The sequence below is a fragment of the Palaemon carinicauda genome, chromosome 32 (genome assembly GCF_036898095.1).
Source record: "Palaemon carinicauda isolate YSFRI2023 chromosome 32, ASM3689809v2, whole genome shotgun sequence".
Lineage (NCBI taxonomy): Eukaryota > Metazoa > Arthropoda > Malacostraca > Decapoda > Palaemonidae > Palaemon > Palaemon carinicauda.
Window position 1 is genome coordinate 26432897 of NC_090756.1, and position 22219 is coordinate 26455115.

The window sequence follows — 22219 nt, forward strand, 5'->3', positions numbered from 1 at the left end:
CTTCTCGGAGACGGCTTGCAGAGCGCCCGTTGTGTAGTGATACCTGGAAGGAGCAAAGATGTCTACGATTATAATCACGCTTTCAGTAATAGGAGTGATAAAAGTCATACCAGTGGCTATGATGGTAATGATAGCATTATTAAGAGCACTTGATTATGTAACATGATAAGCGAGTGGATCTCCAGTATCTGAACTCACCTCAGTCCCCTGGCGAAGTTGTCGTAGGTCAAGTTCGGCTTGTTTGACCTCTGACCCCACATTCTGGCAATGGTCGTTGGCTGTACCAGTCTGAATGTGGCCTGGCTCTGGTCTTCCCATCGAATCAGGGAAGGGTTTGTCTTAGGATCGGCCAGCAATCTGATGACGAACTCCCAGTTTTTTGGACCTCTTGCTGTAAAAACAAAAAAAAAATATTTTTAGTATTTTTGCAGAATTTATGGGTTATGTTCAAGAAAAAATTAATTTTTCTTATAGTCACAATAACCAAAGGACTTTTTGAACTTTTTTTTCATATTGAAATAGACCTTTTCACCCGACTAATGACCCCGACCCAATTTGGGTTCATTATTTTTTTAAGGAAAAGTGGATATATAGAAGTTAAAAAGGTCATTATGACTTTAAAGAATGTTGAAGAATTCTTTCATATACATCTCAATAAAAAAATACATTTATTATTATATTAGAAACATGACCATCTTGAGATAAAAAAAAAACCCTGTGAAGCAACTTCTGAACTAAACGAAAAGGCAATTTCAAAACATATCGTTCAAGCATCAACTAAAGAACGTTTTAAGATAAAAAAAACCCTATGAAGCAACTTCTGAACTAAACGAAAAAGTAATTTCTAAACATATCGTTCAAGCATCCACTAAAAGAACATTAATTTAAACTTACGTCTCTTTTTGGCATCTGGACGAACATTTTGAAGGTGCTCTTCTCCAGAGGTTGAAGCCTCAGGCGAACTCTGAATGACGGATTCTGGGATGTACTGCATGTCTTCTGTTGAAGAATAAAGAAAGATTGTTAATATTAATGGGAATTTAGAAATAACAATAGGGTGTTTGATTCTTTATCTGATGGAGCCAAACTTTCACAAAATTGGGGGTGAATTCTGATGAGTATTTTAATTAAATTAAGAGAATTGTGAATTAATTCTGATGGGTATTTTAATTGAATTCAGAGAATTGTGAACTAATTTTGATGGGTATTTTAATTACCTTTCACAGAATTGTGAAAGAATTATGATGGGTATTATAACTTTCACAGAGAACTGTGTACTAATTCGGCTGGGTACTTTAATATCATATCATGAGGGCTCATATAATTAACTTAGTCCATTTATTAAATAAATATAATCAGTTCTGTTCAATAAGTGAAGCATCTTCAAACAACGAGTCCAACACCACAAACTCACCCATTTTAATCGGCAAAAACTGTTCAGGGAGCGTCAGATCCCCGCCAGCGGCTCCCCCTTCGTAATCCGGATGGTGGATGTAGCGATCCAGCTCCTCAATGTCCTCACAGGTGAGCTCCAGGATACCGCTCTCGTATCCCGTCTCTGTCCCGGGATGCTGGTAGGACGTGGAGGGCGGAGAGGAGAAGGATAAGGTAGATGACGATGATGATGCGCCGGGTCCTGTGGGAGGAAGGAAGAAGAAGATGAGTTGAGGGTTTGTTTACATTTGAGGACGTTTATGGATTCGTCTTCACTTGGCATTGATCTATTTCGATAATGAAATGGAAATTTTAAGTTAAATAGCAGTATATATTGACTATTTATCTAGAGGAAAGGTTGAGTTTTTTGTTTAAATTTGAGTGACATCCCATGAAGAAAGTATAATCAATTGTTTTAATCAATTACCATAACTTGAATATAGTGAATGTTTGTATGTTGTACAGACCGACATAGATCTCTTTTTATAGTTTATATATGAAAGATACATTTTAATGTTTTTACTGTTCATAAAGTGTTTTATTTGAATTATTCATCGCTTTTCTTGTAGTTTATTTATTTCCTTACTGGGGTATTTTAACCTGTTGGAGCCCTTGGGCTTATAGCATCCTGCTTTTCCAACTAGGGTTGTAGCCTAGCTAATAATAATAATAATAATAATAATGATAATAATAATAATATATTGACTATCTATCTGCTAGGTAAAGTTAAAGAATGGCCAGTTACGTCGGCCTCCGGACTAATAAATTATTTAATAAATGATGAAGAAATTTCTCTTCGCCGTATAGAGTCATCGGCTTCAACATAAAATGACTTTGTGTGAGTTTCTTGTACAAGGTGATTGTTCAAGACGGTTTTCCAGATTGCGACACTTGTCTGGCCCGGAGAGAGAGAGAGAGAGAGAGAGAGAGAGAGAGAGAGAGAGAGAGAGAGATTCCATTGTGATACAAGGTTCAGACGTGAAAAACAAACTTGCTGCTTATGCAGATGATTCTACTCTCTTTGTGTAACCCTTCCACCAGACATCGAAACATCTATCTCATCTTGGAGAGAGAGAGAGAGAGAGAGAGAGAGAGAGAGAGAGAGAGAGAGAGAGAGAGAGAGAGAGAGAGAGAGAGAGAGAGGGGGGGTTGAGGTGTTTGGCAATGTTACCCAGAAGTCGTGAGAATCCAAGAGTTCTCATACAGGATATGTTGTTATGCTTGATCTTAATGTCAATACACCAACGCCTTTCTTGATTATTATCACCAAGTCAAGATTTATCTTGTGATTCACCCAGTGATGAAATCACATTACATATTAAGATATTTAGATCCTTTGTACAAATATATTATTACTAGCTAAGCCACAACCTTTGTTGGAAAAGCAGGATGCTATAAGCCCAAGGGCTCCTACAGGGGAAAATAGCTTTGTAGGGAAAGGAAATAAGGAAATAAACAAATCACAAGTAATGGATAATTAATGTAAGATATTTTAAGATCAGTGACGATGTTAAGATAGATCTGTTATAGCTAAACTATGAAGAGAGATTTATGTCAGCCTGTTCGATTCAACTACCCCATTAAGAAGACTGTATTAAACCCAAGGGCTAGTTTGCTACATAGATAAGACACCATTTAAAGGCTGTTAAACCCAAGGGCTAGTTTGCTACATAGATAAGACACCATTTAAAGGCTATTAAACCCAAGGGCTAGTTTGCTACATAGATAAGACACCACTTAAAGGCTGTTATATCCAAGGGCTAGTGTGCTACATAGATAAGACACCATTTAAAGGCTGTTAAACCCAAGGGCTAGTTTGCTACATAGATAAGACACCATTTAATGACTGTTAAAGCCAAGGGCTAGTTTGCTACATAGATAAGACACCATTTAATGACGGTTAAACCCAAGGGCTAGTTTGCTACACAGATAAGATAGCATTTAACTGCTTACCTTGTTCTTTCTTGCACCTGATGTCCGCAAACTCCCCGTGGAAGATGGGTGCATAGACCGACCCAACTATGTTCGAGAAGTCGAGCAAAGAGAACTGGAGGAGGTCGCTCCCTGTGTAATTTCTGAACAACAGGAGGTCGACTGTTGACTGGTCGATGCCCCTCTTTCTGCAGACGCTGCAAGACCAGTCTAGACTGTCCTGGAGAGAGAAGGATTTGTTAATTTTTGAGATTTTAGGATTTTACGAAGAAGGGTCCCTTTAGTTTAGGACTTTTAGGGAGAAGTTGCTTCAGTTTTTGGACTTTTAGGGAGAAGTTGCTTCAGTTTATGGTGAACTTTTTAGGTTTTTGTGATTTTTTAAGAAAAGGGGCCTTAAATTTCTATTGAGTTTTTGTGTTTTTTTAGGGGTAGGGTCCCTTCAGTTTTTGGATAATGGTATTTACGACTTTTAGGGAGAAGTTGCTTCAGTTTTTGGTGAACTTTTTAGGTTTTTGTGATTTTTTAAGAAAAGGTGCCTTAAATTTCTAATGAGTTTTTGTGGTTTTTTAGTAGAAGGGTCCCTTCAGCTTTTGGATAGTGGTTTGTGGGATTTTGGACTTTTAGGGAGAAGTTGCTTCAGTTTTTGGTGAAGTTTTGAGTTTTTAACATTTTTTTAGGGAAAGGTAACTTCAATTTCTAGTGAATTTTTGAGTTTTTGAGTCTTGTCTTAATATTAATAAGGGTCACTTGAATTTTTGGATAATGGTTTGTGGTATTTGGGAGTTTTAAGAAGTTCCTTCCGATTTTTAAGTTTTTTGAGATTTTAACATTTTTTAGGGAAAGGTACCTTAAGTTTTCTAGTTAATTTTTTTTTTATTTTTAATGTATTTTTGAGAGAGGTTCCTTCAATTTCTAGTGAAGTTTTGAGTTTTTAAAATTTATTTAGGGAAAGGTACCTTAAGTTTCTAGTGATTTTTTTTTATTTTTAATGTATTTTAGAGAGAGGTTCCTTCAATTTCTAGTGAAGTTTTGAGTTTTTCAAATTTATTTAGGGAAGGTACCTTGAGTTTTTGGATATTTTTTTTTTGTAGGGGGTGTTTAATTTTCGATATATGAAATATATCAAAATTTATTTACTTTTTACGATATTAATAATAGTTGAAATAATGATAATTATAGTAATAACATTAACAACGTCATATTAATAATGATGAATGTATTTTTTTCTTAGACTTTGAAGTGAAAACTTTTGAAATTAAGAAAATAGAATTTAAGGAATGAACAGAAGCAAATCTCAAGTATTAGTTAATAATAATAATAATAATAATGATAATTATAATAATAATTATCATTAATTTTTAACTATTCCATTCAATTTATATGGATTTCGTTTCTATTTAGCCAAAGACATAACTCATTTAAGACACGACTGATTTAAGACATGACTTATTTAAGACACGACTGATTAAAGACATAACTGATTAAGGACATAACTGATTTAAGACATGACTTATTTAAGACAGTACTGATTTAAGACATGACTGATTAAGGACATGACTTATTTAAGACAAGACTTATTAAAGACATAATTGATTAAAGACAGTACTGATTTAAGACACGACTGATTAAAGACATAATTGATTAAAGACATTACTGACTTAAGACATAACTGATTTGCGCCCTTACCTCCGGAGTCCACTGGCTGATGTCTGTCCTGGCGAAGGATTCGATGTCGTAGGTCAGACCTGCGTTAGAATCCTCCGAAGACTGATAGGATTCGGCGAAGGACGTCATGGGTCCGAGGTAAGTTTGACAGAGGTAATCTATGGCGTTATCCTCCTTGAAAATGGGCTCTTCGAAGCTGAAAGATGCGTTGAGATCTTCGTAACTACAAAATTCCATCTTATTTCAGTATTTGAAGTCTTTAAAATTCACTTTTCCGTGCGTCTTTCACGCTAAACACTTGTGTCTCCGGTTATGTTAAAATCCCGTGGAGTCTAAGAAAAAAAATGTCTTCTCTCTAACCTGCTCGGGAGACTTCAATGCTGCCACGACTAGGTGGTTGGATGGACTGATCCCAGGTGGCCAGCCGCACGCCGTTTTAAACTGACTCACAAGCGCCTTGGGGGAACCCTGATGACGTCATAAACCCATCTTCCCAGTGCTTCACGTCACGGGCCAAGCCAGCCAGGCTGAGCCAGCCACCCAGCCGGCCACACTTTTCATACGTTTGCTGACCTAGACAAGCTAGAGGAGCAGGTATTCAAGGTAGGGCTACCTTGGGGGAGGACCAGGGATGGTGGAGACACACGGGGAAGCAGGTCCCTCACTGCCCCCTACCGGCTGAAACGTTCAACTACGAATTATACGAATATACCGGTGATTCCCCGGCTGGTTCTGCCTGTGTGTGTGAGTGTTTTGTCAGGCACTTTTACCGTCCTTTGAACAAGGGAGTGGGCTGGTTGGTTACATTCCTTTCTTAGTTTGATTAGTTGAATGGTTTAAGTTGTTTGAATGATGTAATAAGCGGGGTTTGGGTTCCATAGATATTTATGCTGTTGCTATTAATGATAATAATAATAATAATAATAATAATAATAATGATGATGATAATAATAATGATAATTGTAATGATAATGTTATGGAATATACATACACACATATATGTGTATATATATATATATATATATATATGTATATATATATATATATATATATATATATATATATATATACACATATATGTGTGTGTATGTATGGATGTATATATATATATATATATATATATATTGTGTATTTGTGATTGTGAATGTGTAATTAAACATATTCACACAAGCAAACAAATACACACAAGCCTTTTGCTTCCCTGTTTTCACAACCCTGTGCATTTTTTCCTACAAAGATCTTCGCGAAATATTTCCTCAAATATTCTGTTGTAGTTCATTCATGGTGCTTTCTAAAGACTGTAATTTATAGAGCATTAATCCCATCTTAAATCCTTTTTGGATTTCTCAGTTTTTGGATTAATATTTTTGGATTTACATAAGGCGTGAGATTGCAGGCCTCACTCTTTTTCTCTCATACTTTACATTTCTCTACAAAATGCGGATTTATTTTATTAAAGAGAAGTAATCCACACTTGTATTAATCCTAATCTATAAATCCACATAATTTCCACCCCCTTTTAAATGCGTTTCTCACACAGTGTGGGGCTGCGACCCTCACACCTATGTGCTTTACCTAGCATTTGGATAGACTCCTAGCTTCGCTCGTCTCCCTGTGTCAGTGTTACCAACTGACATCAAGAAATATATCGAGAATTGGCAACGCTGATTTTTACCCCTGAATGCTATATTTCAATTTATTTATTATCTGTTTTTCTCTTCTTTATCTCTTTCTATCTTTTATTATTCTTTCTTTTTATTATAAAGATTATATTATTAATTATTAATGTTCTTTTGTTTTGTCTTGATTTATTGATGTTTTGTTAAGTATTTTATCTTTATTATAATTGTATTAACGATTAATAATATTAATATTATAAGTGGAATTATTATAATATTAATAATGATAATAATGTTGATAGTATTAATGAAGGTGATCATAATGATGATGATGATGATGATAATAATAATAATAATGATAATAATAATAATGATTATAATAATAAGATAATAAATAATAATAATAATAATGATGATAATGATGATATTAATAATATTAATAATAATAATAATGAAAATTACAACAATAATAATAATAATAATAATAATAATAATAACAACAACATCAAACAGACAATAATTAATATGAAAATATGAACTACTCAATAGTGATGATAGTAATATTAACAGATAATAACACACTTCGTACTCAACTGTAGTCTGTAGGCCAGAGAGAGAGAGAGAGAGAGAGAGAGAGAGAGAGAGAGAGAGAGAGAGAGGTTGTCGTGCTCTGAATCACTAAAAGTATATTTAGAATGACGTCATCTTTCCTACAGGTATTAGTAAACATGGTGAAATCTTGGGTCGTTGTGTCTAAGGTAGTTTGTAGATGTTATTATTATTGTTATTGTTATTATTATTATTGTTGTTATTGTTGTTGTTATTATTATCATTATTATTGTTGTTGTTGTTGTTGTTATTATTATTATACTTATTATTATTATTATTATTATTATTAGTATTATTATCTTTATTGTTATTATTATTATTATTATTATTATTATTGTTATTATTATTATTATTATAATTATTTTTCCTTTTATTATTATTATTATTATTGTTGTTATTGTTATTATTATTATTATTATTATTATTATTGTTGTTATTATTATTATTATTATTATTATTATCATTTATATTATTAATATTATTATTAATATTATTATTATTATTAATATTTCTACTATTAATATCTATTATTATTATTATTATTATTATTATTATTATTATTAATATTTCTATTATTAATATTATTATTATTAATATTATTATTATTATTATTATTATTATTATTATTTCCTCCGTCAACGAAGTTGGAAGGAGGTTATGTTTTGGCCCTGTTTGTGTGTTTGTTTGTGAACAGTTTCCTGGCCACAATTTTAATCGTAGAATAATGAAACTTGCAGGGATTAACTGTTATATAAACAGCTAGAAATCATTAAAATTTGGAAGGTCAAGGTCAAAGGTCAAGGTCACGGTCAAGCAAAATGTCCAATTCACGTCATCAGCCATATAAGTTTGGACATCGTTGTCACAGAGACTTCAAATTTGGTTCATATTTGAGTGTATGAAAATCCACGCTAATTAGTACATGTTAAGGTCAAAGGTCAAGGTCAAGGTCGAGGAATAAGCTGCCGTGGTGGAGGTCTGCGCTCTACTGAGTGCTCCTCTAGTTATTTTTATTTTATGATAGACTATTTAAAGAAAAATTTGAAAGAAGAAATGGTGATAATTTAAGGGAAACCGGTGATAAATATAATGATATAATTCTGTTCTTCGTTTCATTATCATCGTCATTATGATTATAACATTATCTTACTCTTCCCATCATCATAATTATGTAATTATTATCATTATTAACATTATTATAATTTTAATTATGTATTTTTCATTATAATTATAATTATCGTAATCAAATAGGGCGTGTTTATACCGTAGATTTTCATGTCTCGTTCTGGCATAGTATTGAGGTTGCTGAATATTAATTAACATTAGAACCATGACTTAAATTACTGTCATTAACCATCTAATTTACCTGTTTTTTTATTAATTGGTTATTAACTTGATATCATTAACCCACTATCATATGAGTATCTTTATTGCAATAATAAGTAACCTGTTATTTATCCATTTATGACACTAGCAGTTATGAACATTCAGTAATTGACAGTTAATAACATTATTAACTAACTGATTAATGGCATTATATCATTAATTGGATACAGTATAATTGTTGATTATTAAATTATAGTTATTATCATTCTTGTATTAATATTATAACTGTAATTAACATAGGAACATTAATAACCTTGGGTTGTGTCTGTAATATGATTAACATAGTAACATTAATTAATAACCTTGTTTGGAGTCTCTAATTTAGTTAACATAGTAACATTGATAACTTTTGCTAGAATTCCTAATGTAATTAACATAGCATTGATAACCTTGGCTAGAACCACTAATATAATTAACATAGGAACAATAATAACCTTTGCTAGAATTCCTAATGTAATTAACATAGTATTTATAACCTTTGCTAGAATCCCTAATGTAATTAACATAGTATTTATAACCTTTGCTAGAATCCCTAATGTAATTAACATAGTATTAATAACCTTGGCTTGAATCTCTAATGTAATTAACATAGTATTTATAACCTTTGCTAGAATCCCTAATGTAATTAACATAGTATTTTTTAACCTTAGCTGAAGCCAATAATATAATTAACATAGTAACATTATTAATCTTGGTTCAATTCATTAATATAATTAACATAGTAACATTATTAACCTTAACAGAAGTCACTAATATAACATGATGACATTATTAACCCTGGCTGAAGTCACTAATATAATTAACATAGTAACATTATTAACCTTAACAGAAGTCACTAATATAATTAACATGTAACATTAATATAACCTTGTCTTGAATCAATGATATGTTTAACATAGTAATATTATTAACCTTGGATGGAGTCATTAACATGATTAACATAGCAACATTTATAACCTTGACCTGGGGTCACTAATGTAATTAACATAGGAGCATTAATAACATTGGCTTTGGTCACTAATATAACGAAGTTAGTAATATTATTAACCCTTGTTGGAGTCACTAACATAATTAACATAGCAACATTGATAACCTTGGTTGGAATTACTAACATAATTAACATAGTAACATCATTAACCTTGGCTAGACTCACAAACCTAAAATTGATATATAATTTACTCAAGTTAATAATTAATAGATAATAAGATGTTGATTATTATCTTTGTAAATACAAGATCTTTAGTTAATAAAATATAAAGGTTCATCATAATAGATGCTCGCCAGAACGTCAGCGGGGCCAGCCTAACCCTGCAGTATTCTCCCCAGGAAACAGCTTAAACTAAAGATCACAGGCTGGGATCGATCTGCTGTCATGCGAATGCTAGGCAAACGCGTTAATACTCCATATACTGTAGAACGTTCTTTTATGTGTTGAAGTCATAGTATTCTTGAAGGTTTCCACTCAAGAATAAGGGAAGTATAAGTCAAGAATAAGTCAAGAATAAGTCAAGTATAAGGCAATAATAAGGCAATAATAAGTCAAGTATAAGTCAAGTATAAGGCAAGAATAAGTCAAGTATAAGTCAAGTATAGGCAAGAATAAGTCAAGAACTAGTCAAGTATAAGGCAATAATAAGTCAAGAATAAGTCGAGTATAAGGCAATAATAAGTCAAGAATAATTCAAGTAAAAGTCAAGTATAAGTCAAGAATAAATCAAGTATAAGGCAATAATAAGTCAAGAATAAGTCAAGTATAAGGCAATAATAAGTCAAGAATAATTCTAGTAAAAGTCAAGTATAAGTCAAGAATAAGTCAAGTATAAGGCAATAATAAGTCAAGAATAAGTCAAGTATAAGGCAATACTAAGTCAAGAATAAGCCAAGTATAAGGCAATGATTAGTCAAGAATAAGTGAAGTATAGGCAAGAATAAGTCAAGTATAGGTCAAGAATAAGTCAAGTGTAAGTCAAGAATAAGTCAAGTATAAGGCAAGAATAAGTCAAGAATAAGTCAAGTATAAGTCAAATGGCAACCTATCATTCAGGATGTAGTTGGTGTTTACTTTAACCTAAAACAACAACAACAACAAATACAGCCATCTCCACTCCACTGCAGGACAAAGGCCTCAGACATGTTCTCATTCATGTCTGGGGTTTGGCCAGTTTTCATCACCATTCTAGCCAGCTGCGGATTGGTGATGGTGAGAGACTCCTGTCTGATCGCTTACAGCAGCCCAACCTAGTATAGGTGTCCCTGACTAGTACAGCTTTGCTGATCATGGCGATACGCAAACCTTTTCATCGCGTTAAGGTATCCCCACTCAGAAAGGGAGGTGTGTATGTATATATATATATATATATATATGTATATATATACATGTGTATATATATATATATATATATGTATATATATATATGTATATATATATATACATGTATATATATATATATATATATATGTATATATATACATGTATATATATATGTATATATATATATACATGTATATTTATATATATATATATATATATATGTATATATATATATATATATATGTGTGTGTGTGTGTGTGTGTGTAGGGAGGTATATAAATAGTAAAAGCAATGAACAAGTATTTCTAGGAACTGTTTGCTATTTTGGGTAGGCAAGGATACTACCTGATAAAGGAGAGAGAGAGAGGGAGAGAGAGAGAGAGAGTAGGAATCATTTTATGAGGGCAGGGTTAAGAATGGTACAAGGTGAAACGAATAGAGAGAGAGAGAGAGAGAGAGAGAGAGAGAGAGAGTAGGAATGATCTGGTATTGGCGACACCAGGGTATAGGACGGTACCTGGCACGGAGAGAGAGAGAGAGAGAGGGATAGAGAGAGAGAGAGAGAGAGAGAGAGAGAGAGAGAGATGAAGTAACAGAGGGCAGCTGAGATCAATGCCCTAGAGAAACATCCATTGTGTGAAGTAAAAGTTAACTACCTACCTGTCACCCCTCCCTCCTCTCTCTCTCTCTCTCTCTCTCTCTCTCTCTCTCTCTCTCTCTTTTCACCACCGGGGATTCCCCATTTCAAGTGAAATTAAAGCTCTATACGTATTTCGTACCTCTGTTCCCCCCTAGAGCTTTTTTTTTTTATTTTGAAAGGTGAGCTGGTGAAGATGGGAACACCTCTCTCTCTCTCTCTCTCTCTCTCTCTCTCTCTCTCTCTCTCTCCAAATATATAGAATTATATACAATTATTATAATTATTATTATCAATTTAATTATTACTATTGTAGAGCTCTCTCTCTCTCTCTCTCTCTCTCTCTCTCTCCAAATACATCAGATCATATACAATTATTATAATCATTATTATCAATTTAATTATTACTATTGTAGAGCTCTCTCTCTCTCTCTCTCTCTCTCTCTCTCTCTCTCTCCAATCAGATCATATACAATTATTATAATCATTATTATCAATTTAATTATTACTATTGCAGTGCTCTCTCTCTCTCTCTCTCTCTCTCTCTCTCTCTCCAAATATATCGAATCATATACAATTATAATCATTATCATTTATATTATTACTATTGTGTATATATAATATATATATATATATATATATATGTGTGTGGTGTGTGTGTGTGTGCACTCGCGTGCATGCTCCCGCTCGCAATTGTACGCTTGACAAGTTTGACATACCTGAAGATATTCAGCCATGTCATATAATTGTATCGTGACGAAGGCTAATTAGCCAAATCCTTCCTCAATGCGAAACTGATCATATAGAGCTTTCTCTTCGATCCCATTAGCCAATCAGCAAGCAGAGATCGTCAATGACGTCATCTGTAGGTGTCCCATTAACCAATCAGGAAGCCTAAATATATGAATGACGTATAGAGTTTGAGATCCATTAGCCAATCAGAAGCCTAAAATATGATGACGTATAGAGTTGAGATCCATTAGCCAATCAGGAAGCCTAAAATATGATGACGTATAGAGATGAGATCCATTAGCTAATCAGAAAGCCTAAAATATGATGACGTATAGAGTTTGAGATCCATTAGCCAATCAGAAGCCTAAATCTATGATGACGTATAGAAATGAGATCCATTAGCCAATCAGAAGCCTAAATCTATGATGACGTATAGAGTTGAGATCCATTAGCCAATCAGGTAGCAGAGATTCGATGTGTCATATGTGCCGCCGACCAATCACAAGCCGAGTTGGTTACCGGGGTACTGCCCGAATATATATTTGACCTTCGCGAATACAATTTTGAGGTTCGGTTGAGGTTAAATATTACACCATTTTTATAGTTTGCGAAGTTGAAGACTTATGGTGAGAGAGAGAGAGAGAGAGAGAGAGAGAGAGAGAGAGAGAGCTCTACAATAGTAATAATAATGATAATATTGATTATGATAACTATATGATTTGATGTATGGTGAGAGAGAGAGAGAGAGAGAGAGAGAGAGAGAGAGCTCTACAATAGAAATAATAATGATAATATTGATTATGATAACTATATGATTTGATGTATGGTGAAAGAGAGAGAGAGAGAGAGAGAGAGAGAGAGAGAGAGCTCTACAATAGAAATAATAATGATAATATTGATTATGATAACTATATGATTTGATGTATGGTGAGAGAGAGAGAGAGAGAGAGAGAGAGAGAGAGAGGGAAATTCCCCTACATTCCTCCTTGTTTACCCACTTTATGGTATCTATTTTGTTTGTTTGTTTAGTCGGATAGAATGTAACACCTAATTGTCTTGAAGTTCCATTTGGTTGTCTCAATTTTAATGCAAAGTAATTTATGTAATTACTGCAAAGTAATTTCTGATTAGTGATTAATGTAAAGCAATTTCTAATAAGTACATAATGTAAAGTAATTTTAGTTAGAAATTACTGTAAAGTAATTTCTAATAAGTAAGTATTGTAAAGTAATTTCTAATAAGTAATTACTGTAGAGCAATTTTAATTAGTCATTATTGTAAAGTAATTTCTAATAAGTAATTACTGTAAAATAATTTTTAATAGGTAATACTATAAAGTAATTTCTAAACAGTACATAATGTAAAGTAATTTTAGTAAGTAAATATTGTAAAGTAATTTTTAATAAGTAATTACTGTAAAGTAATGTGTAATAAGTAAATATTGTAAAGTAATTTCTAATAAGTAATTACTGTAAAATAATTTTAGTAAGTAATTACTGTAAAGTAATTTCTAATAAGTACATAATGTAAAGTAATTTTAGTAAGTAATTACTGTAAAGTAATTTCTAATAAGTAATTACTGTAAAGTAATTTCTAATAAGTAATTACTGTAAAGTAATTTTAGGAAGTAATTACTGTAAAGTAATTTCTAATATAAGTAATTACTGTAAAGTAATTTCTAATAAGTAATTACTGTAAAGTAATTTCTAATAAGTAATTACTGTAAAGTAATTTTTAGTAAGCAATTATTCTAAAGTAATTTTTAATAAGTAACTACTATAAAGTAATTTTAGTAATTAGTTACTGTTAAGTAATATTAGTAAGTAATTACTGTAAAGTAATTTCTTATAAGTAATTACTGTAAAGTAATATTTAGTAAGCAATTACTCTTAAAGTATTTTTTTATAAGTAACTACTGTAAAGTAATTTTAATAAGTGATTAGTGTAAAGTAATTTTTAATAAGTAATTACGGTAAAAGTAATTTTAATAAGTAATTACTGTAAAGTAATTTTTAATAAGTAATTACTGTAAAATAATGTTTAATAAGCAATTACTCTGAAGTAATTTTTAATAAATAGTTATTGTAAAGTAATTTTGATAAGTAATTACTATAAAGTAGTTTTTAATTAGTAAGTACTGTAAAGTAATTTTTGATAAGCAATTAAAGTAATTTCTGATAAGTAATTACTGTAAAGTAAGTTTTGATCAGCAATTGAAGTGATTTCCGATAAGTAATTACAGTTATTTCTAATAAGTAATTAAAGTAATTTCTAATAAGTAATTAAAGTAATTTCTAGTAAGTAATTAAAGTAATTTCTAAGAAGTAATTAAAGTCATTTTTTAATAATTAATCAATGTGATTTATATAAAGTAATTAATGTAATTTCTAAAATGTAATTGAAGTAATTCCTAATAAGTAATTAAAGTAATTTCTAATCAGTAATTAAAGTAATTCCTAATAAGTAATTAAAGTAATTTCTAAAAAGTAATTGGAGTAATTTTGATAAGTAATTGAAGTAATTTCTAAAAACTAACTGAGGTCATTCTAATAAGTAATTAAAGTAATTCCTAATAAGTAATTAAAGTCATTTCTAAAAAGTAATTAAAGTAATTTCCAATTATCCATAACTGTCTATGACATGACCTTGTAATAGGGCAGTGTTCTCATAGGATGAAAAGTGGCCTTATGCCACTACTAAGTCTCGCTCCACAGTAAAAAATATTTATAGAATATTTTTTATATAAAGAGCATATTTTAACACTTTAGGAATGTATGGGAAGGCAAGCAGTTTACCTCAAGGGGTGTACTGTAGTCGCAGTCTCTTTTAGAGAATATGGCACATTTTTGGTTTTGAAGGTACATAATATATATATATATATATATATATGCACTCTCCAAGAGAGATTAGTTCACCAAACGTTCAGCTGGGCTCCACAAGGCACTAGAAGAGTTGGAAGACCCAGACCTTCATGGCTGAGGACAATGAAGCTTGAAGTAGGATGACGAATGGAGAAGTATTGATTTAAAAGCTCAAGATGGAGACGACTGGCGAAATCTAACCGAGGCCCTTTGCGTCAATAGGCTTAGGAGGAGATGATAATGATGATGATATATATATGATGAATGAAGAAGTATTGAATTAAAAGCTCAAGATAGAGACGACTGGTGAAATCTAACCGAGGCCCTTTGCGTCAATAGACGTAGGAGGAGATGATAATGATGATGATATATATATATATATATATATATATAGACACCTCACGTTCTATAGCTATCTCCAAAGCCTTCATCAAGTAGAAAGCTACCATAGCTATGACCCAAATCCAGGGAATTACCCCATGGTAAGATTCCAGTTTTTTAGTCTACAGGAACAAGATTCCTTAAGGATGTGTCATACGCCAAAGGGATCGAATTGTACTCTTAACTATACGTATGTATCATAGGGGAATCCCTTTTCTTGGACTCAGGTGATAGTGGAGCCCTTGGATTCTTGAGGATAAAAAACTAGACTCTTTAGAGTCTTGAGGTTAGAATACTGGAGCCTTTAGATTGAGGATAAATACTGGAGCCTTTGGATTCTTGAGGTTAGAATACTGGAGCCTTTGGATTCTTGAGGTTAGACCACTGGAGTCTTTGGATTCTTGAAGTTACACTCCTGGAGTCTTTGGATTCTTGAGAATAAAATACTGGAGCCTTTGGATTTTTTAGGTTAGAATACTGGAGCCTTTGGATTCTTGAGATATAATACTGGAGCCTTTGGATTTTGAGGTTAGAACTACTGGAGCCTTTGGATTCTTGAGGATAGAATACTGGAGTCTTTGGATTTTTGAGGTTAGAATTCTGGAGCCTTTGGATTCTGAGGTTAGACTTCTTGAGTCTTTGGTTCCTTGAGGATAGAATTCTGGAGCCTTTGGATTCCTGAGGTTAGACTTCTTGAGTCTTTGGTTCCTTGAGGATAGAGTACTGGAGCCTTTGGATTCCCTGAGGTAGATTTCTTGAATCTTTGGTTCCTTGATGTTAGAATTCTGGAGTCTTTAGATTCTTGAGGATAAAATACTGGAGCCTTTGGATTCTTGAGGTAGAGTTCCGAAGCCTTTGGGTTCTTGATGTTAGAATACTGGAGTCTTTAGATTCTCAAGGATAGAATAATGGAGTCCTTGGATTCTTGAGGATAAACTACTGGAGCCTTTGGATTCCTGAGGTTAGATTTCTTGAATCTTTGGTTCCTTGATGTTAGAATTCTGGAGTCTTTAGATTCTTGAGGATAAAATACTGGAGCCTTTGGATTCTTGAAGGTAGAGTTCCGAAGCCTTTGGGTTCTTGATGTTAGAATACTGGAGTCTTTAGATTCTCAAGGATAGAATAATGGAGTCCTTGGATTCTTGAGGATAAACTACTGGAGCCTTTGGATTCCTGAGGTTAGATTTCTTGAATCTTTGGTTCCTTGATGTTAGAATTCTGGAGTCTTTAGATTCTTGAGGATAAAATACTGGAGCCTTTGGATTCTTGAAGGTAGAGTTCCGAAGCCTTTGGGTTCTTGATGTTAGAATACTGGAGTCTTTAGATTCTCAAGGATAGAATAATGGAGTCCTTGGATTCTTGAGGATAAACTACTGGAGCCTTTGGATTCCTGAGGTTAGATTTCTTGAATCTTTGGTTCCTTGATGTTAGAATTCTGGAGTCTTTAGATTCTTGAGGATAAAATACTGGAGCCTTTGGATTCTTGAAGGTAGAGTTCCGAAGCCTTTGGGTTCTTGATGTTAGAATACTGGAGTCTTTAGATTCTCAAGGATAGAATAATGGAGTCCTTGGATTCTTGAGGATAAACTACTGGAGCCTTTGGATTCCTGAGGTTAGATTTCTTGAATCTTTGGTTCCTTGATGTTAGAATTCTGGAGTCTTTAGATTCTTGAGGATAAAATACTGGAGCCTTTGGATTCTTGAAGGTAGAGTTCCGAAGCCTTTGGGTTCTTGATGTTAGAATACTGGAGTCTTTAGATTCTCAAGGATAGAATAATGGAGTCCTTGGATTCTTGAGGATAAACTACTGGAGCCTTTGGATTCCTGAGGGTAGACTTCTTGAGCCTTTGGATTCCTGAGGTTAGACTAATTGAGTCTTTGGTTTTTTTAGGATAGAGTACTGGAGTCTTTAGATTCTCAAGGATAGAATAATGGAGCCTTTGGATTCCTGAGGTTAGACTTCTTTAGCCTTTGGTTCCTTGAGGATAGAATTCTGGAGCCTTTGAATTCCTGAGGTTAGAATATTAGATCCCCCAAAATCTTTATGTACCTTCTCTTAAAACAAATTTCTGTAACTTTTACTTCATAGAATAATTATGACTCATGAGGTCATGCCTGCTCAAGTTTATTGATCAGCTAGTGAAATGTGCCTTGAATTTGTATATATATATTTTTTTTGGGGGGGGGGTGGGCGGGCGGGGGGATAGTTATAGTGTTGGTCTAGTAGGAGACGATTAAAGAAGTAATATACAATGAAAGTTTTCTGTTATCAATAGTTAAAAGATAACAATATCTTTTCTCCTATCATGGTCTTCCACTGTCTTGGGTTAGAGTTCTCTTGCTTGAGGGTACACTCGAACACACTATTCTGTCTAATTTCTCTTCCTCTGGTTTTGTTAAAGATTTCATAGTTTATATTGGAGATATTTATTTTAATGTTACTGTTCTTAAAGTATTTTATTTTTCCTTGTTTCCTTTCCTCACTGGGCTGTTTTCCCTGTTGGGACCCATGGGCTTATAGCATACTGCTTTTCCAACTTGGGTTGTAGCTTAGCAAGTAATAATAATAATAATAATAATAATAATAATAATAATAATAATAATAATAATAATAATAATGTGCCCAATTATTAGTAAAATCTATTAACTTTCGTTCATTCAAACAGCAAACGTATTATGACTCAACCGAACGTTATTCTGTTTCAGAGAAAGCTAGGAAAGGATCTAGAAATTCCAAGAAAATCCTGCTGTTGATTCATTGAAATCATGGCATAGTATAAAAGGATCTTTCTTGAGGAAGGTTAGCTAGTTCTTATGCACGTCTCGTCTGAAGAACTCAGTTACAAGGCTTGGCCCTTAGATATCCGGAACTGGGCTGTATTCACTGGATAAATGTGTCTAGGTAGTTACTTTGCCTACTAAGTGACTTACCAAGTCAGTGCTATAGTGTGAGAGTGTATGAATCAGGACCTGGGAAGTTTCTGGCTAGAGGCTTTTGCAAGTTTGTTCAGCTGAAATATCTTGAGGTTGTGAAACTTGGTGAAGCTTCTGAGCTCTGCGAATACTGTACAACTGCCAGTTCAAAGTTTAGAAGCTAGTGACAAAATACCTAGAGAGAATACTGGCCACAGCTTTTGCAAGTCTGTTCAGCTGAAGTATCTTGAGCTAGTAAAGATTGGTAAGGCCTCTTGAGCTATGCAAATTCTGTATAACTGCTAGTTTAAATTATGCGTCTAGTTCAGATGCTGGTAACAAAATACCTAGCTAGGCTACTGGTCACAGCTTTTGCAAGTCTGTCCAGCTGAACTATCTTGAGCTAGTAGAGCTTGGTAAGGCTTCTGAACTCTGCAAATTCTGTATAACTGCTAGTTTAAATTATGCATTTAGTTTAGAAGCTAGTAACAAAATGCCTAGCTAGGCTACTGGCTACAGCTTTAGCAAGTCCATTCAAATTCAAATTCTGTACAACCCCCAGTTCAAATTATACATTCTACTCAGACGCTGATAACCAAATTGGGCAGCCCATAACGAAGTATGACTCGTATATATTGTCTCGACCTTCGATTGACCTGCCAAAGAGTCGGCTATTTCCTGTGTAGCATTACAAAGGTCGACACACTAGTGTGGACCTTGGCTATAAAAGGTCAGTTCCTATTTTCCAGAGGCGAACGTGCTTTGATAATTTCATAACTGAGAAACTAGAGAGAGAGAGAGAGAGAGAGAGAGAGAGAGAGAGAGAGCACTACAATAGTAATAATACAAATTATAATAATGATTATAATTGTATATGATTTGATGTATTTTAAGAGAGAGAGAGAGAGAGAGAGAGAGAGAGAGAGAGAGAAAGAGAGAGAGCACTACAATAGTAATAATACAAATTATAATAATGATTATAATTGTATATGATTTGATGTATTTTGAAAGAGAGAGAAAGAGAGAGAGAGAGAGAGAGAGAGAGAGAGAGAGAGATACAATAGTAATAATACAAATTATAATAATGATTATAATTGTATATGATTTGGTGTATTTTGAGAGAGAGAGAGAGAGAGAGAGAGAGAGAGAGAGAGCTACAATAGTAATAATACAAATTATAATAATGATTATAATTGTATATGATTTGGTGTATTTTGAGAGAGAGAGAGAGAGAGAGAGAGAGAGAGAGAGAGCACTACGATAGTAATAATAATACAAATGATAATAATGATTATAATTGTATATGATTTGATGTATTTTGAGAGAGAGAGAGAGAGAGAGAGAGAGAGCACTACAATAGTAATAATACAAATGAGAATAATGATTATATGATTTGATGTATTTTGAGAGAGAGAGAGAGAGAGAGAGAGAGAGAGAGAGAGAGAGAGCACTACAATAGTAATAATACAAATGATAATAATGATTATAATAATTGTATATGATTTGATGTATTTTGAGAGAGAGAGAGAGAGAGAGAGAGAGAGAGAGAGAGAGCACTACAATAGTAATAATACAAATTGTGATAATGATTATAATAATTGTATATGATTTGATGTATTTTGAGAGAGAGAGAGAGAGAGAGAGAGAGAGAGAGAGAGAGCACTACAATAGTAATAATACAAATGATAATAATGATTATAATAATTGTATATGCTTTGATGTATTTTGAGAGAGAGAGAGAGAGAGAGAGAGAGAGAGAGAGAGAGAGAGAACCTACTGTACAAAAGGTACTAATTTTGACATTGATCCCAACTATATTATATCGTCCACTGTTGAAAATTTGTCGTAAAAAACGGTAAAAATCCTGGAATAAATATTGCCAGGCATTTACCGTTTTAAAAACGGATATATTGACGTAAAGGAGTGATATTACGGTCACCAACCTGTAAAAGATTATAACGAAGTCGGGTAAAAATTACGGTCGCCTGTATTTTACTGAAATACGGCTAAAAACAGTACATTTTTACGGAGAATTTCCGATAAAAGTACGTTTTTTCGTATTTTATAGTTTGGCTATAGCCTTCCTATTTTTCAGAGGCGAATATCTTTTACCTGGCTATAGCCTTCCTATTTTCCAGAGGCGAATATCTTTTACCTGGCTATAGCCTTCCTATTTTCCAGAGGCGAATATCTATTGCCAGTTCCACAACCTACGTAAATTGAGTTTAAAATAAATTCCAACTATATATATTGTGGCTATAGCCTTCTTATTTTATAGAGGCGAATATTCTTTGCTTATTCCATAACTTACACAGATTTCGAGGCTGAACCTTGAATATATCAGAGTTGTTAAGCAGGGCTTAAATTTTTAAGGTAAGTACCTTAATTTAAGGTAATTTTTACATTTTTAAGGTAATTGTAAGGTCATTTCTATTATAATACTTTAAAATGTAAGGAAATTTGAAAACTTTTAAGACAATTACCTTAATTTTAGGTAATTTTCATCATTTCAAGGTAATTCTATGGTCATTTCGGTTATACTACCTTAAAATTTAAGGAAATTGGAATTTTTTAAGGTAATCTAAGGTAAAAATCCTGCACTACCTTAAAATTTAAGGAAATTTGAAAAGTTTTAAGGTAAATACCTTAATTTGAGGTAATTTTCATCATTTCAAGGTAATTCTAAGGTCATTTTGGTTATACTACCTTAAAATTTAAGGAAATTTGCAAAGTTTTAAAGTAATCTAAGGTAAAAATGTTTCACTACCTTAAAATTTAAAGAAATTTGCATAATCTAAGGTAAAAAATCCTACACTACCTTAAAATTTAAGGAAATTTACAAAGTAATAAGGTAATTAAGGTAAAAAATCCTACACTACCTTAAAATTTAAGGAAATTTGAAAAGTTTTAAGGCAATTACCTTAATTTGAGGTAATTTTCATTAATTCAAGGTAATTCTAAGGTCCTTTCGCTTATATTACCTTAAAATTTAAGGAAATTTGCAACAGCTTTAAAGTAATCTAAGGTAAAAATCCTGCACTACCTTAAAATTTAAGGACATTTTAAGGAAATTTGCAAAACCTTAAGGTAATCTAAGGTGAAAAATCCTACACTACCTTGAAATTTAAGGAAATTTGCAGACTTTTAAAGTAATCTAAGGTAAAAAATATTAAAATTTAAGGAGATTTTAAGGAAATTTTCCAAATTTTAAGGTAACCTAACGCAAAAATCCTACACTACCTCGAAATTTAAGGAAATTTGCAGAATTTTAAGGTAATTTCGGTTATATTACCTTAAAATCTAAGGAAATTTTAAGGAAATTTGCAGAATTTTAAAGTAATCTAAGGTAAAAAAAATCCTACACTCCCTTAAAATCTAAGGAAATTTGCAAAACCTTAAGGTAATCTAAAGTAAAAAAAATCCTTCTCGAATTTAAACCGTACTACTAAGGTACATCACAATGAGAAAATGAATCACACGTTATCGAAGTTGGGGGAAGGACTTCCTCGTAGGACTTCCCCAACTCCTCCCCCCCTCCCCCCTCCCCCTCTTGAGGAATTTCCTTTAGTAGATCCTCTATCGAGGCGAATATCGACTTGGAAAATCCCAAATGTCAAATGCTACACTTTTCTGAGTCAGGTGGAGTGTTGGAGGCCGTTGGGGGTGGAAATTTAGATTTTAAAGAGCGGTTTTAAGATGGAAGGTTTATTTTATTTAGTTTGTTAGTTTGTTTGTTTTT

General features: G+C 32.8%; 2 protein-coding genes across 3 annotated transcripts in view; one reads left to right on the plus strand and one right to left on the minus strand.

Annotated features, from left to right (window-relative positions):
* LOC137625753 (ETS homologous factor-like) overlaps window positions 1-5727 on the minus strand; it is a 6357-nt gene extending 630 nt beyond the window's left edge. The window contains exons 1-7 of one of the 2 annotated variants that reach the window (XM_068356648.1): window positions 5392-5726; window positions 5053-5227; window positions 3388-3586; window positions 1415-1636; window positions 895-999; window positions 199-391; window positions 1-43 (exon numbers count right to left, since the gene is read on the minus strand). The exon at window positions 1-43 is cut by the window's left edge and continues 628 nt beyond it. In XM_068356648.1, coding sequence (XP_068212749.1) covers window positions 1-43; window positions 199-391; window positions 895-999; window positions 1415-1636; window positions 3388-3586; window positions 5053-5160 — 870 coding nt within the window. In that variant the 5' untranslated portion in view covers window positions 5161-5227; window positions 5392-5726. Of the gene's footprint in view, window positions 44-198; window positions 392-894; window positions 1000-1414; window positions 1637-3387; window positions 3587-5052 lie in introns of both variants that reach the window. The other variant, XM_068356647.1, reaches the window with a different exon arrangement.
* The window catches only part of LOC137625360 (uncharacterized), a 170442-nt gene that overhangs the window by 85030 nt on the left and 63193 nt on the right, over window positions 1-22219 (plus strand). The gene's annotated exons all lie outside the window — the stretch shown is intronic.